General features: G+C 37.0%; 1 protein-coding gene across 6 annotated transcripts in view; it reads right to left on the reverse strand.

Moving 5' to 3' along the window:
* The window catches only part of atp8a2 (ATPase phospholipid transporting 8A2), a 57491-nt gene that overhangs the window by 7416 nt on the left and 29933 nt on the right, over positions 1-20142 (reverse strand). For all 6 annotated transcript variants that reach the window (XM_056248906.1, XM_056248905.1, XM_056248909.1 and 3 more), the window contains 9 exons: positions 12539-12711; positions 9374-9557; positions 9030-9140; positions 6887-6961; positions 5613-5735; positions 5014-5092; positions 4855-4916; positions 1550-1606; positions 684-791 (listed from right to left, as the gene is read on the reverse strand). In XM_056248906.1, coding sequence (XP_056104881.1) covers positions 684-791; positions 1550-1606; positions 4855-4916; positions 5014-5092; positions 5613-5735; positions 6887-6961; positions 9030-9140; positions 9374-9557; positions 12539-12711 — 972 coding nt within the window. The remainder of the gene's footprint in view (positions 1-683; positions 792-1549; positions 1607-4854; positions 4917-5013; positions 5093-5612; positions 5736-6886; positions 6962-9029; positions 9141-9373; positions 9558-12538; positions 12712-20142) is intronic.

Here is a 20142-nt window from a genome sequence, read left to right on the forward strand (position 1 = left end):
TTTCCTATAACAACAATATAAATATGATTCAGCACATAATTACATTTCATAACTGAATACTGTCACCTTAGGGTGTTAGTAATGTTGTTCTTAGTAAAACTGCTTAAAACAATTTATTGTAAAAACAAATTCATTTCATTGAGTGTGAAAACATTGAAATGTGCAAAATTTTTATTTGATAACTGTAATTTCTAGAGAAATTTTGATTATAAATATGCGGACACAAATTTAATGATAAACCCCAAAAAAAAAAGAAGCCATTTTACTCATATTTTACTTTCACATATTTGTGAGTGCTGAATAAGCATATGCTTATTTGAGAGTTTTGTTAGCTAAAGCTTAATTTCATTTAATGCTCACTAGGTTATGGAACAGAGCCAGTTTGTGTATATATCCCTGTGAAGACACGAGAGAAAACTTTTCAAGAGTATTCCTCACACACTCACACACACAGATATCTGTAGCACTGCACAAACCAGCCCACTCGCTTAAGTCAACACTTCCAGTGTAGGCCGTAAAAGCCTGGGGCTCGGGTGACTGTGTGGCAGGTGCAGGGAGACTGCGAAATGGGACGGCGGGCCATAAATCTGATATGGAACACCCAGAGAGCAAGTCATCCAGGCGCCGGGCTGGAGTCAGTGAGTAAAGCACAAATATGAGCAAGTGTGTGTATTTGCACTCACCTGGCCCAACATATCCGGCGCTATAGGAATGGTCGGCCAGATTGCAGAATAGACGGCAAAAAACAACATCCAGAGCACCATGCTGCCCCATACAGCCAGATGAGAAAACTAGAACAAGAGAAAAACAGGTCATGGTCAGTCTCATACTGAATATAGACTTCTTCAACTGTAATGGACACTGTGTGAATACCAAGGCCGCTCTACTTTATCACAAGATCTGGTGTGTGGACAGCTGAACGGACGGGGAGTGTCGACGTCCCCTCAACACACGGTGACAGGACAGAGAAATGTCCTGACATAGCAGCGATACATGTTCCCCATCTATCTAAAGCACTTCCCAGAATATATATATATATATATAAATCCTTCCTACAGAATCAGACACATAATATCAAGTGCAAAGTGTTGTATAATGAGATCTCCTTTCAATTCAGATTTGTAATAAATTTGATGCATTAGAAGGCGCTTTCATTCATTTTCATAGTATTTTTTTGTCATTTTTCATTACAAATATCAAAAAAATTCTCAAATCAAGATACATACTTGAAAAGGAAAATGACTTCAAATGAGTAAGTTTAAAACAAGAAAAAAGAATGGTCAAAGGGTTAAGAAAAATAATATTACTTTGAAGTATGATTATAGAATCAGACACATGATATCAAGTGCAAAGTGTTCTATCATGTGATCTCCTTTTACTCCAGATAGAACAAATCCTTTGTAATAAATTTGATGCATTAGACAGCACTTTCATAAGCGCTGCCAGAGACGCTCATTGCTCCGAGCTGTGATGGCAGGCAGTGAAGAGTTTGTGTGTGTGTGTGTGTGTGTGTGTGTTTGTTTGTGTTGGAGGATGGGGACTGACGTACCCTTGTCCATGCTGTGGTCTCCATACCGGCTTTCAGACATACAGTTACCACCACATACTGCACCAGGAAGAGAGGGAGAGAAAGAGAGAGAGAGTCAGTCATAAATAACAGTAATGATATGCACTCATCATCCTGGTAAAACGTTCTGTACAGCCTCAACACAAAACCAGATGAGGGCTTTCACACAGGCATCGACTTACTATTGCCTCTAGCGACGTACACTGCTTTAAACACACAATTACACATTTATCCCTGAAGTAACACTCATACACACATACAGGCACACAGAAGCCTGCAAGGCACAAAAAAGAAATACCAGCACACAAAGACTTCACTCCCCATGGGACTCATTCATTACTGTTTTAATGGCTTGAGTCTAGTATCGCCTTCAATGTACTGTATTTAATAGTCTGGGTCACACACATGGCCTCATTTTTATAATGCTTGGCGAAATATTGTTCACTAAAGCAAAATACTGTTTACTGATTGGCTAATGGGGAGGGAACACTAGTGACATTGCATATTTAGTGTACAGACCAGTGTTGTTTTCTATTTAGCATTCAAATATGTTTATTAACCAAATCGGGTTTACAGTCTGTATTGAATGTGAAATAATACAAAACATCTATCTTCTGCAGGCTGCATGCAAATCAAACATACAGCCCGATCAGTGTAGTCCGATTCACGAACAAGTGATTTTTTTGAGCTGGTTCTTTTGATGAATTGATTTCAATTCATTCAAAAGATTCACAAACTCGAGAGTTAGGATCTGTGTTATGAATTATTTGCTGAAACAAATACAGAATGAACATCTAACTCACTTACTGACTGGATTTTGACATGTAATTCAAGTGAAAACACATTTACAAAAGAGTTTTGTTTTAATTAGGGATGTATCAGGGTGGTCGACTAGTCAGCAAGAAATTAAATTTCACCCTATTTCCTAAATGTATGTTATTAATCCTATTGTGAACAATTCATCTGTTCACTTTTTCACTTTCCATAATTCTTTATCAAAACTTCTCTCTGGTGATGTATGCAGGACTATATATATATATATATATATATATATATATATATATATATACACATTTTTATGATTTAATTCATTGCTAGCTTTTAATTAACTCATAACCCCCAGTTTGGGGTTTTGAAAATATATAGTTTTTCATATTAAATTAAAGCTGCATTCCTTCATTCCTGCATTCTTCTCTTTGTCTCCATCTCTGTTAGAAATCTGCAATTGCAGTTATTTGCGGAATTATCAACTTTCGTGGGTTGTGCCTCGGCACTGCACTGCGCGGATGAATCCAATGTTTTGAGGAGAGTGTACGGCTGTCAGTCACCGACTCGGTGTGGATACTGTCATTCAGAATCACAGATTCTACTTTTTGGAAGTATGACCAACATAAGAATTTTCACCAGAAAATCTGAACAAATAAGTAACATCCACTTTTGTTCTGACCAAATAAGGTAAAAAAGCATTTCAGTAAATCGCGCTTGTAGTACTCTTTTTTTCTGTAGCCACTCCGAAGTCTTTCGCATTTTACAGCGGGTAAATCTCCAGTTGTCACTGGTGATTGTCGTTTAAACCTTTCTGGATCCGCCATCAAATTAATAAGTTTAATACGCTGATTTCACGCAGCCGCCATTTTGAAATCAAAAGCGAGGCTCCGGTGGGAAGAACCCCGGAAGTAAAGATAAACAACAATGCCTTGGACTACCAACCTGAAGCTGCTGCCGCGATTTACACTATTGGATGTTAATATCCAATATAGGATATGTGTATAGTTCGTTCCTGCTTCTTTTTTTACTTTCTGAATTATATATTTAAAAAAATATATACATTTATAAATGAATTTCACTGTATATAGTCTTAAGTATGAAAGATAGCTTTTACTAGCCGAAACACCTTCTTTATGTGTACATATGTGACGTAGTGACGCAAAGACATGCTCGAATCTCCCGCGGAAATCCATCAGTACCACTGGAATTAAAAACATTATTACAAGCTTATAGTTTGTAATAAATTATAAGCATGTTTATTACAAACTATAGGCAAGCAGATAGTTTTGAACACTGGCTGGTTATGTACTTGCTCCAAAAAATTTTTTAGATAATTTTTAACCCCAAAAAGTTACGGACTGCAGCTTTAAAGGGTTAGTTCACCCAAAAATGAAAATTCTATCAGTAATTACTCACCCTCAAGTTGTTCCAACCCCGTAAGACCTTCGTTCATCTTCGGAACACGAATTAAGATATTTTTGATGAAATCTGAGAGCTGGATCACTCCTCCATACTAGTCCATAGGCTTCTTCAGGGATTGAACTTGCCGGCCTCGAAAAGTTATTAAAGACATCGTTAAAATAGTCCAAGTGACTACAGTGGCTCAATCTTAAGTTTATCAAGCGACGAGAATACTTTTTGTGCACAAAAAAAACCAAAAATAACGACTTTATTTCACTATTCATTTCCTTCTCTTTGGGCCTCTAGTCAGTTAACGTTGTGTGATTCCGTAGAGCTACGTCACACGTAGGCTCACTATTGGCCGACGCTGGTCATGTGGGTGATGCGTGTGACGTACAACAACAGAAGCTTACACTATTAAACTAGTGAACTGACTCGAGGCCCACAGAGAAGGAAATGAATAGTTGAAATAAAGTCGTTATTTTTGTTTTTTTTGCGCACAAAAAGTATTCTCGTCGCTTGAAAAACTTAAGATTGAGCCACTGTAGTCACTTGGACTATTTTAACGATGTCTTTAATAACTTTTCGAGGCCGGCAAGTTCAATCCCTGAAGAAGCCTATGGACTAGTATGGAGGAGTGATCCAGCTCTCAGATTTCATCAAAAATATTTTAATTCGTGTTCCGAAGATGAACGAAGGTCTTACGGGGTTGGAACAACATGAGGGTGAGTAATTACTGACAGAATTTTCATTTTTGGGTGAACTAACCCTTTAAGCATTTCAAGCATTTTATGTAATAAATTAGTTAAAAGACAGTCATAAATTCTAGAGCTGAAATGCAGAATTTAAGTCATAAATTGCCCACAAAAACCACTGGTGAGCGGCCTTGTCTATTCTGATCAGTTTCCTCACAGAGTTCCTGTCGTTCTTGCTTTGAGTTGTGGGATCATTTCACAAGGACTTTTTTTCAAGAATATCCAGCAAAAAGAGACATTAACAAGTTTACAGTGTTTACACTGGTGGCCAGCGAACGGAATAACAGCTCTAGCAAGGAAATGATGTGTGACCTCTCATTGGCAGGGAGCTATGGAGAAGCAAATGCCACGCTGACAACTCACCGTGTAGACGATGTTCCCCACGAACAGGTAGTCGACACTGTTGCCGTTGTCAAAAGGAGTGTCTGAAGGAACAAAAGGGGCGATGAAAGATACTTAGCAATTGACACACTCAAGCCGAAGTGGTCTACATGTGTGCTTGTGAGTGCTTGAGATAGTTACCGTGCTCCAGGACTTTGAGTGGAAACCAGAAGAGAATAATGGAGTGAATGAGAGCATTTATACAGTGACCCCAAAAGACCTGGAAAAAGAGAAAGAGGCAATGAAAGAGAGAGGAAGGGAGGGACAGAAAGCAGGAACGGGAGAGGGGGAGAGTCAGTCAAGACAAACTAATGCCAAGATACACAAAGCCCACACAAACAGCTTCTCTGCAATTGCACAGCTAGTGTAATGTCCCCCAGATCACCCCGAAAACACACACACATACAAACACTGATCCTCAGCTATAAATGAATGACTGTTTCAGCCTCATGAATCTCATTATTATCTAGATGGCAGCAGAGCTTCTTCTTGCACTGCTGTTTATCCACGGGGAAATCACAAGTCAAACAACATGCTGACGTTGTAAACCACATCAGACCGTGATAATCAATTATAGCACAGGATGTAGACAAGCGTGGTGATCATAATCACACATAATCAAACAGTCACTGCAGTGCAGACAGATTTATATGTCTCATAGTATTTGTTGTATCAGTATGAGTAATTTGTGACTGAAATTGTGCATTAGTATTGACTACTGAACTCTTGGTGCACGGTACCTTAGTGTTAAAACCTTCTGCGTTCTGTGTGATGCGGTACAGCTGAGGGAATCGTAGCATGTTCTGCTGACTGCATGGCCGGTCAACTATCCCCAGCGTGAAAGGAGGGAGAGCAGTAAAGATCTGAAACATACATGAACTTTCATGAAAGTGTTGTAGTTTATTATATATATGTATCTGTATATACTGTATATATGATAAATTGGAACTACAGCTCAGTTCCAAAAACAACATTGACTTGGGATGGTCTGATTGCAATGAATTGCATTAGCATGTTGCTAAGCTAACTATGCCATACCATAATACGAAGCATAAAAATACACAGCAAACAAAACAATTTTTTTTATTCAAGTAAACTATTTTAAATTGTGGCCTTTGGTGTATTTGTAAAATATTTTGGTCGAACAATAGGCGTTTTTCAATGGCTGATGCTAATCAGAGGAGGTACGCTACAGTTCAAAAGTTTGGGGTCAGTAAGTTTAAAAAAAAAGAAGAAATTAATACTTTTATTTAGCAACAACGATGCATTAAATTGGTCAAAAGTGACAGTAAAGACATTTATAAACATTACGAAATAATTATATTTCTTTTAAATGGTCTATACATATTCTATTAATTTCTATTGAAGAATCCTGAAAAAAGTATCAAGGTTTCCACAAAAATATTAAGCAACTGTTTTCAACACTGATAATAACAAGAAATGTTTCTTGAGCAGCAAATCAGCATATTAGAATGATTTCTGAAGGATCATGTGACACTGAAGACTGGAGTAATGATGCTGAAAATTCAGCTTTGCCATCAAAGGAATAAATTACATTTTAAAATATATTCACATAGAAAAGAGTTATTTTAAATTGTAGTAATATTTCACAATATATTTGTCAAATAAATGCAGCTTTGATGAGCATAAGAGACTTGTTTCAAAAATATAAAAATATTTATTTTATATATTTTGATGACACTTATTACTTATTACACATTATAGTTGCAAAGTGGACCCTTTTATCTTCTGATAAATAATAAAACGGGTCAAAGATAGGCTGATATTGGCTGTATCACTATTACTGACAATTATCTTGACCATGTTGGAACTTTTTCAACGAAATTTGCTGCAGTGCATTCTAGGATTGTCTTTATGAATGATACGTTTGATGCTGCCAAAGCCTTGTCAGGAGTGCACCTAAGATGCCTTAAAATTATGTATTGGTAGGCAGCTCACAAGAATTTTGAAACATATGAACATAAAAATGAGAGCGAGACAGACACACACGTACCACATTGTACAGGCCAATACACCACCGTTCAAACAGGATCTGTCCAGAGAAACCATTTACAAACGCAAACCAAAGCTGCGGGAAAAAGAGGAGGAAGTTTGAAGTTTGTTAAAAATACAGAAGTGAAGATAACCAATACTGTCATAAATAGAGGACACGAATAAGATGAGTAAAATGGAAACCTAGCAAAGTGCTTCGGACAACATCAAACTCAAGGCAGAGGTCAGTTCATACAAACAAAAGGCTACACACACACACACACACACACACACACACACTCATACACATGTACACTTGCTGTCCATCCCCCATAATGTCTCTGCTATGAAGACAAAGACAGTCTATGAACTTTGACCTTTAAAGCTCTTCTTTGCTGGAAGCTAATCCTCAGTAAGACCCCCAAAACACCCCTCTCCCCCAAATACACTGACAGATGTGCACAGACAATCGCATTCCAAAAATATAGAGACATCTAAACATTTAACCTCTACCCAGATCTTCCCGTAACACACACGCCCACCCACATCAGCACACAGTCCGATACACAGAGGCCGAGTCCTCAGGGGGGATGAGGGGGCATGTTTCTGCACCTGCTGCCATTTTAGGGGATGGCACAGCTGACAAATGCTCCACCGGACAGCATGGTGACCCTGTCAGTAAAGCTCACACTCTACCTAGCGCGCACACACACACACTTAGGCCTACACAGCTCTCGGATGACAGTGTATCTGGTATGCAGTTTTGAACTGGAAGGACCCAGCCACTATAGATAGGGGTCAGCGGCTCTTTGTCTGTGCCTGCGAGTGTGTGTGTGTGTGTGTGTGTGTGATGGAAAGCAGAGACTAGTGAGGGGGCATCTCATTTATCACTGTCAAACACTTCCATAAACAGCTGCAAGCAGTCTACTTAATGTACGCAAGGGTGTCTGTGTGAAAAAAAAGCTAGCAAAAGGATCGGGGGGGAAAAAAAGAGTAAGCAAGCATGTTTGTGTGTGAGTGTGTGTGTTTGTGTGTGTGTGTGTGTGGATAATGGCTCATTAGATGACTCTCTTTAAAAAGTTATCTGATCTCATACCATGCAAGTACAACACATTCCAAAGGCAAAACTATGTTGTTTAAAGGAACAGTTTGCCCAAAAAGATAAAGTAACAATTTACTTGCATTCATGTCATTCCAAACCGTATGACTTTCTTTAAAAAAATGCATAATGCAAAAATGTATTGGGTGTTTATAACATTTTTATCTATATAAAAGATATCTACACATTTTGACCAATTGATTTCAGATTTTTTGATGATACTTGTAGCTGTTTGTGATTACTAGATAAGAATTTTTTTTAAACTGAATGGCCAAAAAGCTATTTTTATATATTAAAAAAATTTTTTACAAGCACTACTTTTTTGGTTTTCAAGGTTTACAATCAGAGATCTCGCTTATCAAAACGATATCTTTATTATCTTTCAAATTCTAAACAAGGTAAATTGATCTATAAAAGTATACTAATAAAACAAAATGGTACAAATAAAGTGCAGCACATGCAAAGTATGCAATGACTGATGAAGCCCTAGAACTTTCAGTGCATAGAAGAGCATGTCCCAGTCATGGGAAACTCCCTTAACCATTGAAAGGATACTATGACAGATATCGCTTTCTTCATTAAAACAGAGTTTTTCCATTAATATATGATTGTCCTGAAGAATGAAAGCTGTATCATAAACTTGGAAATATATGAACAACTTCACACTCATAGCCATGAGAAATTGCTCTATATTTATATAACATGGACTGCAGCATTAATTTGCATAAAATTATTGTATTAGTGTTTTCAAAAAAATGTCTTTCAATAATTAAAGCACTTAATTAGCTCTTCATAAATATGACTGTTTTCAATGGTTTAAGGACTTCAAGCACTTGAAGTACAAACCCTGTATCTAGAGAGTTCTGTTCATACCTTACACAAAGCATGAAACGCATTGTATTGAAAAGAGCAGCATGAATCTTTCACGTGATCTTTTGTGTTTCAAAAAAGTATGAAAAAATATGGGCTGGGAACATGATGACATATAAGGCCAGAATTTTTATGTTTGAGTGAACTACCCCTTGAAAAGTCCCACACACACACTTGATTGATATTATGTACGCACCTCTATGATGTACAGAACCACATTCTTATAGAAACAGTACAGGATACATTTGGTGACCCGGTTGTAACTCCAAGCCCCGTGAACCAGTAAAAGCTTCTCCAGGTATGAGAACTAAAGAGAAAGAGTTTGAGAGAAGAATTAGTTTGCCCGCAGGAACACATGTGAACCATTACTGCAGGATCAGCTACCCGGATACAACAGCGCTGTGGGCAGAAGACTGCTGTGTGTTTTGTGTTGTGGTAGTGTAATTACAGTTTTAAGGATCAGATGTGTGTGTGTGACCGAGTCACAGAATAATGAATTACATGAGTGAGTGTGTGTGTGTGTGTGTGTGTGTGTCAGACCTGAGCTATAGAGTAGTCAGATGAGTTGGTGGCCTGCATGCCCTCATTCCCGCTTATGCCAACTCCCACATGTGCCGTCTGTATCATGCCTACGTCATTGGCTCCGTCTCCGATAGCCAGTGTGATGGCCTTCACGTGCTTCTTTACCATGTCCACAATCTCCGACTTCTGCAGTGGAGACACCCTGTAAGAAAAATATGACAAAAGTTAGTCATTCAAGTTACATATCAGCAAACAAGCACTAAACAAATTCACATTTGTTCTTAAAAACGATTTATAATGTGCATCAATGGGCAATGTCATGACATTGATGATGTCATCAGACAGCAACAGAGAAGTGTAAAGTGACCAAGAGATTTGGTGTCATGAACAATTTAGACCCCAAAGTGATTCCATTGTCTAAAAGCACGTTTACTGGAACATAATTCACTTTTAATGGAACAAAGCATTCAAGTGCTTTGTTGTTGGAAAGAACAGGAATCATGGAGAACACCAGGTTTATTCTTGCATATCTACTGGGAAAATCTTATTAAAACCATAATTATATTTAGCTTCCCATTTAATGATAACCATTTAAACGACACCAGGTTTTTTCTTGCTTATCTACTGGGAAAATCTTATTAAAACCACAATTATATTTAGCGTCCCATACATTGACAACCATTTAAACAATTACGGCGATTATCTAGATAGCTTGCTGACAGTTCTGGAATTTCGGTCAAATACAGGCTATTTCACTGCGCATAAAACATACAATACACTTCAAATGATTATTCATATATGTAAATATGCACTACTTTAATGACAAGGAGATACAGCTGTTGTGGAATTTTTTTTATAAAGAATACCATTCACAGCAGCAATCCTTTTCCCCTCCGCCATGTTTAAAGTTTATTCCCAACTCAGGAATATGGATATCAAAATTATCCCCGAGCTTCCCAGTGGTAAATCCGACTTCAGAGGGCGTTCATGTCCAGAGTTTTTAACTAGGAAACTCGTACTTATGATAATTCAGTGAAGGCAGCATTAGCATACAGTACCACTAACCAATTAAGCCTTTTACCTCAGTCTATATCTTTAACACGTTAAAATATATTTTTATACAAATATACATTTTCATTGATCCGGTACTACAAAAGGCTTCCTTTGGGGTCCTAGGCGGATTGTTCCTAATTAGATAGTTATTGCTATAACTATACACTTTGGAACCATAAAAAGCATCTTTCCTTATTGACAGCCATTCAACATTAGCTGTATATTCTGATGAAATATTTATGCCAAAATTATAGTACCACCATGTTTTTTTTCCAAAATAACTTGTTTTGTTTTTTTGGGACATTTACCAACGTATTTTGAAGTATATGGCTCGTTTATGGCTCCAAATGTGCTATGGAACACAGTACCAAAACATCAACAACAAAAAAAGAAAAGAATAAACAGTATCAGTGTAGTATTTTTAGTGAGGCTTGGAGACATGTAATCAGGAAACTATCATTAAACTATATTCTCTTTCTCCGAATGGAAGGTGTTGGATGAGATTTGTATTTTAAAGGAAAATGAATGATCATTGACACACATTTACATTTATTCATTTAGCAGCTGTTACACAAAAATTGAGAAATGCTGAAGCACAAATACTCAACCAAAAGGAGACCGTAATATTAGTGCTGGAATAATAAGTTTCAAAGTTGGCCAGAAAAGTATGAGCTAGTACCGACACGTATGATCTCCCTAATATCATGACCATGGTATACTCATAAAAATCAAAAAATCGAAAAGACAAATTCTCCCCAAAGCACTTTCTCTTGTCATTGTGTTGATCAATTCCACCCTTTTTCCACTATAACTCTATAGCTCATAGTGAGCTGGGGGGAGATCGGAGGCCGGAGGCAGATGAAAGGCGGGCTAATGTTCTCCATGGTGGAATTGAGCAGAAAATAAGAAGGTTAAAGCAGCTCTTTAAACAAACAGAGTGTGAACTCAGGAAACCGTGCGTGTAACACACACACACAGATGCAAACTTTCTCTCCAACACACACACATTTGTGCTCCTCTCTGCTGGTTGTCTGTGAATATGTGCAGTTCGGGACAGTGTGGGGGGTGCTGGAGGGGCTGGTTCAGTCGGTTTGTAGGGCCTTGGAGACCACAGTCCGGATATGGGCTTCATGCAACAGCAAGTCAATTACTCCCTCTCACAGATGGAAACACACTTTATTATCGAATCAGAACTGTCTGAAGCTTGAAGCTTACAGCACACTTATTTATATTCAGATTATGTTCAGATAAACATTTACAGTACTCAACAATGTGATGTGAATGACTGCATTGTCTACCTGTGTGTGAGAGTGTGTGTGAGTGTATAATGACAGTAAGTGAGTCATTAGTTTGACATTTGCACAGAGCTCAGTATATTACATTACCTCTGCACAGCCTCTCTGTTCTGGGAGCCAAGCGCTTATTTTCACCAGTTATTTAGTCACCCAGGGCAAGACACAACCTTTTACTTAAAGACGCACACACATGCACTGCCACACGCAGTACACACACAAGCACGGCTGTTCAGTGCGAATGCCTGAATGAATACCCATAACAAATACAAACCCCAGAGAAGATCTCTTTAAAATCTTAAATGTCTCTCCTAGAAAACAATGAGATTATATGGAGAGCAAACTGAGACTCATGCTAATGACGTTCTTATTTTTCCCTGATAAATGTCTCAAACTGCTCAGATTAGCCAAGATAATAAAGTCTGCATTCAAAGTCGATTTTAACTCAAATATTTTGCATCAAATTATTCCATATTATTTGATCTATATATACAAATATTGTAAAAACAGTACACTGTGTATAATATATACTGTAAAAATAAGTTAAAAAACAATTACTATATATATATATATATATATATATATATGTATGTATATATAAAATAAAAAAATACACTAAATATTGTATATAATATAAAGATTATTAAATAATCACATTTAATGATTATTTATCAACATAAAATTGTATTGCCTCTGCTGATTCAGTTGTCAATAGTTTAATTTGCATTAAAAGTGCAACATCTGAGCAAAGACTTCTGGGTTTATCATTAGCTTGTTTATTGAGGCAGTGATGTTTATATATTTGTGGGGAGGTTTATATGTGTTTTTGTCTATATACCTGCAACATATGACAGCCTTGCAAGACAGCGCAAGGTCGAGGAAGGACTGTCGCACTTCGAAAGAGAGGGCGTATTTTAGCGTCTGTCCGTCTATGATGAGCGCCAACTCGTTCTCCTTCCTCAGAGAGTCACCCAGCGAGGAGCAATGAGCTGTTAGTGTGGCCCTGGTAGCCTGGGGGGCAAGAAAGGGAGAAAATTTATAACCACACATACTAAAAACCCATAAATATATTACACTACATTCATATTTGTCATTTTTACAGTTTAATTTCTATACCATGTCCATAGCTATATAAAAGTACTTCAATCCCTTCCTGAGACACATGCCAGCACACATTTATTTCTCGAACACTACACTTCACGCACTTCTCACGCACACACATGGATCACACACATATCAGAGCAAGAGTGTAATGCCAAAGGAAGTTGAAGGGGATGTTTTAAGTGGTGTCATTGGGGCTGTTAGCGCCACAATCTCTCTCTCTCTCTCTCTCTCTCACACACACACACACACACCTGTTACACATCATCCTGTCACCCGAGACACTCTAAGCCCTTAAAGGACTCGAAAGCATGAACTGTTGGCCACCAACAACTTTATATGAGGAGAGAGAGTTAGAAATATGATAAAGGATGGAGGAATGGAAGAAAGAAAAGGAAAGTTTGTCAAGTTTTAGTCAAGAACTTTGATGTTAGCTAGTTCGCATTTTATAAAAGCAAGCAACAGATGTCTATTGGTATGTCCGCATTTAGATAAGTAGGCAATGTGTGAGATGAAAAGACAGGGAGAGATAAAAAGAGATAAAAAGTGCGCGTTTATTGAATTGTGGTTGCAGGCAGTTTTTGATTGAGATCTTGATAATGGGGACAGAATCACTAATAGAGAAAACAAACATCCTTCATTCTGTAACGAGAACCATGTGGACGACGCAGCATGCAACAAGGCACGGCGCTGGCGGCCACACACGCATACACACACAAACATACATGAACGCAGCTGTTGAAGTCTCTGTCAGCGCTACCACAGCCTTTGTGTAACACAGAGAATGAATTCACTCCATACTGCCAGCTCTAATCAATATCTTGCCGAAACGATTGACTTGCTTCAAAACTTAGTGAGCTGCCTACATAAGTAGGCATTATATCTGTGCTTTAGATGCAAAGACTGTTCTAAAAGGTAGGAAACCTAATTATGTTCTCTTCTAAGAGCCACTGTAGCAATAAAGCCAATCCCAGAATGCACCGTGCTGCCCTTGTGAAAAAGAAGTGCGCTTTATTGTACACTTGTAGTGTGCTTCCAAGTATATTTTTAAAAACTGTACTTTCAGATAATACAATATTAATGAAGTAAAAGGAAACTTAAGAAAGTACATTTTCATCACTCTAAAAGTTTTACTTTAAAACAACAAAAGATTATTAAAAACATATTGATGTTAATTTAAAGTTTAAAGTACACTTATTTTTTTGTGTTGACTAAAAACTAAAGCACATGTAAAGCACTTAAACTGTAGTGTGTTATTCGATATTACATTTTAATGTTAATATATTTTAAATAAATTCAAAAGTTTAATTAAAATTTAATTTAAATACATGGTACACGTTTCAATAAAATTACATTAAAGTTGATTTAATTACCAAGAATGCTTGACAGTACATTTGACAATAAACTTAAACCATATTTCAAAGAGAAATTATGAAATTGCATATTAAGATCCTATAGTCCTATTTAAGTGGGTAAAAATAATAATAATTGCATTTAATCTAAATTTAAACTATAACATATTTTAATTTAATTGTAAATAACATGCATTTAAGTGTTAAAAAAACTGCATTTATTTGGCATTTTAAAAGATATACTTATCTTTATACTTGTATCTATGTAAGTACATAATTTCCATATGTACTATTTTTAAAAGTATGCCAAAGTGTACATCTTTTTCACAAGAGTGAGCTCAGTGGAAAAAAAATATTTAGGGATGATTTCATTTGATACTAAAAAAGCACCACTAAAATAATATTTGATTTAATATTTGTATACTTATGATGATTATTGAATCGTTAGCTTAGCAACATGCTAACATCAACCTCTATTCAAACTAATCACAAGTTGAGTCTCATATGTGGATGTGTGGTACGCAATTTATGTTTGTGTCTATGTAGAGCATTCCAAGATGTTTAGGATGTTCCCTCAGAAGGCAGCTGTCTATGTAGGCAATAGGAAGAGAAGCAGCTCGATAGGTTTCAGAACACTGTTTATAACGGAGCTGAGATCATCCATCAAGATTCCTGAGTAACTAGAGCTCATCTCCTCTCCTCAGCTCAACCCGAACATGTTTTGCCTGTGTGTGTTTATCTTTTCATTCAGGAATTCCTGTTTGCTTTCACCTTTCCCAGTAAACGTGAGGGGAAAAAAAACAGAAACGTAATGAAAGAATTAAGACTGATTATGGATCAACTGAGTGCTGAAAGTCAAAGCATTTGTGCGTGTGTCTCAGTGTGTAAACAGTGGGCTAAGAAAACTGCTACTGGTAATTCATTACCGACAAAATTTCCCAGCTAACTTAGTTTATTATTAAAGACAGCTCTCTCTTTTCCACTCTCTCTATTAGACACTCACGGCTGCTTCAATTTAGCATTAACTTCAGACAGGATGTGTCAATGTGTCTCTCACCAGGGTGTGAGTTTAGAAGTCTGTATCTGGGACTAACAGGACTGTTTGAACATCTTATTTATTTAACAATTAAATGACCACATTAATGACCTTCTGAATCTTTGTGTATGAGTGGGTGCGTGGGTTTGTGTGTGTGTGTGAGCAATTAGCTTTGCGTTGCAGTAAACATCCTAATACTCCACCACAGAGGTGCAAATAAGCCTGAAGAACGTGCCAGTCAAACCTCTAGCTATCACGGCTGCCAGCGCCGTGTCCATGGGAACCGCCAACAGTCACTAAATCCTAATCCCTGGGCAAACCAGAAGCCACACACTGAACACAGAATTCATCCTGCATTCATGCAAACTCAAGCCATACAGTTTCACTGTCCATAACCTTGCCAATACTTTAGGAAAGGGGTTCCCAACCAGTGGGACAGGGCCTACTAGGCGGCCTGAGCAAACTTCCAAGGGGTCCTCAAGATGAAAAAACATAATTTACCACTTTATTTACTAAATATGAATCTCCCATGCACGTTCACGCAATAAAGTCTGCTCTTGCGTCTACAACTTTTTTTGTGTGTGCAAACAAAGCACTCGCATCGCGAATTAAACCACTGGAGTCACGTGAAATACTTTAATGATGTCTTTACTACCTTTACTAGCCCTTTAACTCTTTCCCCACAATTGACAGAATTTTCCGGTTTTCCATGTTTTCACTGTTATACAGTAGGTGGCGGCGCTATGACATCTTCAGAAAGATTACTGAATCTCCTGATTAAAACTCATGCGAACGTAGAATAGATGCAGAAACATAAGCAGATGCATATGTAAAATAATGCAATCACCAACATTAAACCGCATATAAATCAAAACTGCCTAATGTTACTGAATAAAATGTCGACTATAAGACTGTGCAAGCATTAGGGGTGTTGATGGACTCGATCTACTCCAACTGTGCTTTGATCATTGTTCTGAATACGATCATGCTTTTTTCTCAAAATGTTTTTTTTTTATGAAACTTGCCCACATTCAAGTGTTGATAAGAGGGCAGAGGGTCTGTTTGTTCTTTTGATATATTGCATGTTCAGATATTAAAGATATACAACAAAATATTTTGGGGGCCATGACATTTTCGTGAAAATGAACAGAAACACTGGGAGTGGCTGGCAAAATGCTGGCGGGGAAAGAGTTAATAAACTCCATAGGCATTTTATACATATGAATACAAAAGGAATATCCTCTCAATATATTTTATAGGGGTAGAATTTGTGAGTCAAAAATATTTGTAAAAATCTTTATCCTTAATCAGTAATTCACAAATGACTTAAAGTAATGGGACTTTTGAACATTGTTGTGGACCTTGGAGTAAATAAATAAATAAATGATGCAAGACTAGTCCTTTATGAATAAACAAAAAAAATGGTAAAAATGTACAATAAGGTTGTTAATGTTAATTTATAATACTACTGTTCAATATTCATTCATAATACATTAATGTTAATATTTAAAACATAAAATATACTAGTATATGTGTAACGTTCATTGTTAGTTTGTGATGCCTTATGCGTTAACAAATGTTAATGAAATGAACCATATTATAAAGTGTTACCACTAAAATATTTTGCAAGCAACATAATTATTCAATTGTATTATAGTACTGTAGATGTTTTATGCTCTTAAAAGCGTCAATGCCACCTTTCTATATAAAAAAAACTATTTTTAAAATGTTTAAAAGTAAAACAAAGATATAAACCGTAACACTAGTTTTATATACAAAAAAAAGGTCTAATTATTATTCATCATATTTAATGAAAGATTAGAACATTACTTAAAATAAATGGTAAATAAATAAATAATATGAAAGACTAGTACTAGAGTTCCAGGACTGACCATGTGTTGAATGAGTTCAGGTGGTGAAATCTGTTTGACAGGATAGAATGAGAGGACAGACACTATTGGACAGCTGCTGGTGATGCAGTTTCATTGTTATTCTATCATTTCTATCAAGACCTTTTGCTAGGAACACTCTAGAGAAAACTGGAGTTTTACCCATTAAGGACTCATTTAGACTCCAGACTTCCCCTATTTTGGATGTTATGTACATTTTTCTATGTCATTCCCTGACAGATATCAAAAGTGAATGTATTTCATGATCCAAGGTAAATGTTATTTTCTGTATATCTTTGTGCTGGGAACTGAATAGAGTACATGTTCTCACAAACACACATACATTTATAGAACACACTACTGTACAAGCGCACGCACACATACACACACACACACACACACACTGGGGCTTTGTTGTGTTCTCAGGTTCCTGCGAAAGGGATCTTATCACATTTATATTTAGAATAGAGAGAAAGGCCCCTTTGGTGTTACATGGCACAGATCACATTCTCCATTCATAGAGAAATCACACACACACACACACACACACACACACACACACACACACACACACACACACACACACACACACACACACACACACACACACACACACACACACACACACACACACACACACACACACACACACACACACACACACACACACACACACACAAGTGAGTGAGACATTAAGGCCAACTGCTGTGACATATGACAGGTCACCTTATCTGTTCAATAGCAGTTGTGTCATAAACGGCATAAGGCAGCGAGGCCTCACACACACACACTGCTTATATTAAAAAAATCCCAACCGACCACAAACTTTTGAACAGTATAATATATATAAAACGAAAGCCTGTGCCCATAATACTTTTATTACATAGGAACTTTTTATAAAAGCAATAATAACATACAAGAAACTTTGTAATAAAGCAATAACATACAAGAGGCTTTGTAATAATCTGAATTAATCATGACTAAAGATTGCTGTTGTTGTAAAGGCATTTTTTAATTTAAAATACCCTCAGTAATTCCAAGTAATGTTCTATCCTTTCAATAAATTACTTATAATACATAATCAAGATTACATTCGCAATACAACAATTTCAATGAGCTTAAATGAACACTGAACTTGTATGGCAAGATACAAACTTTTTTAAAGTGAAGCTCTAAAAAGGAAAAAATAAAATCCCATCACAAGGTCTCAACATAAATATGTCAAATATAATGGAGTCGTGGTACTTTTACTTTTAAAAGTAACCACTAAAATAATATTTTAGTGGTTACACCCCCCCCCCCCCCCCCCCCCCATACCTATAAAACATAAACAAAGTGGATGCCTGTAATGTTCTGGCCGCTAAATAATGTGTGTGACAGATTTCGATTACATGTCGGCCGTCTTGCGCATGTGCTGACCTCTTAGCTCTGTGTAAAATATTCGTATTACACATAGGGACGAGGAAAGAGGAGCACAACCTGTGTGTGTGTATGATTAATGACGACTACAGTGAGCATGTTTGTGTAAGTCATGTAATGCAGGCTGTGTGACAGCAAACGTGGAATGCAGCCTATCAGAAAGATCAGACAGACAGTGTGTGAGTGTGTCTGGGAAAGTAAGAGTGAATATGTGTGGGCCACGGAAAGAATATGCACGACAAAGGAAGGAGGCAAAGAAAATGTTTGGATTAGAATAACTCCATGTGTGTTACAAGGACACCAGCTGTCTGAATGGGACCGTGTGTGTGTGTGTCACAGCAGAGTGACAGATGGAACTTGTCACAGAGTCTGAGTCAAAAGCCATCATGTTTACCCAGGAGGCTTTGCTGGCAGAATTTGTTTTGACGAGATTGAGCGCCAAAAGGAGATCGCGTTACTCCTCACTCGACACACACACTTATGGTTGAACACACTCTAATGCACACCCTGTTCCTGTAAATTTGGGAGCCGCTGACAGACGGAGGAGGAGTCGCGTGACAGGAGAGACCGAGAAAATTGACCAATCACACCATCAACAATGACGAACAAACTTATTTGTGCATTATATAGATGACAGACAGAAAGAAAGGAGGAAGACATGAAGGACCGTGATGTGTTGGCCCAACTGTGCGTTACATGAAACGGCAGCTGACACACACACACAAACACACTATACTCTTCATACCCTCCACACAAACACACACAGCTGTGACATTAGGCTCACCCCAGCAGTGTCTAAGGTATTGTGGGTTATTTTAAGTGCTCGGTAAGATAAGAAAGAATTCTTCAGGAGATTATAACCAAGACGAGAACCGCCCATCTCCTTTAAATGTCAATCTTTTACTATGCTTTTGGTATAAAATGTCAAAATAAAAACACTCATTCAATAAATCCTATAATGTAGTTGGACAATTTTCAAAAGTACAATATTGACTACCGCAAATGGCGGCCCATTAGAGGCAGAACAAAAACAACACTATCATTTATTTATCAATCACCATCCATTACAACCACTAAATCTTGCTGGGCCATAGCCTTTAGATTGAGCCTAATGGAACTATTCACACTGAGCCTGAATTTTCATCACATGTTTTTGACATCAACAAACAAGTCAAATGAAAAGACTTGGCAAGTAATACTGATAAAATGGGAATGGTTAATATGCCCTTATAAAATAGATCCAGTTCTGGATGCTGATTGGTCAATTCATCCAAGCAGCTGCGCTAAAACATGTAGAGTAAATAAAATGCGCCTAAAAAAAATTCCATTCTATATTTATCTGTTTGATGAGAATAAATATTTTTTTTTCTCCCCTTCTAATATTTTTACTGGCCCCACCACAAAAGAATTATAAATTAGTATTCTTAGCAATGCATTTTTATATTTGCTAAAAATATTTATATTCATTTAAATGTTTCTATTTACACTACAGTTTCAATTGTTTTAAGTCAGGAAGATTTTATTTGAAAGAATAATTGATACATTTATCCAGCTTTTATTCAACATTTATAATGTTCCAAATCATTTCAATTTTAAATAAAGGCTCTTTTGACATTTCTTTTCATCAACGAATCCTGAAAACGGT

This window comes from Rhinichthys klamathensis, unplaced genomic scaffold (genome assembly GCF_029890125.1).
Source record: "Rhinichthys klamathensis goyatoka isolate OS25496 unplaced genomic scaffold, OSU_Roscu_1.1 h1tg000059l_1, whole genome shotgun sequence".
Lineage (NCBI taxonomy): Eukaryota > Metazoa > Chordata > Actinopteri > Cypriniformes > Leuciscidae > Rhinichthys > Rhinichthys klamathensis.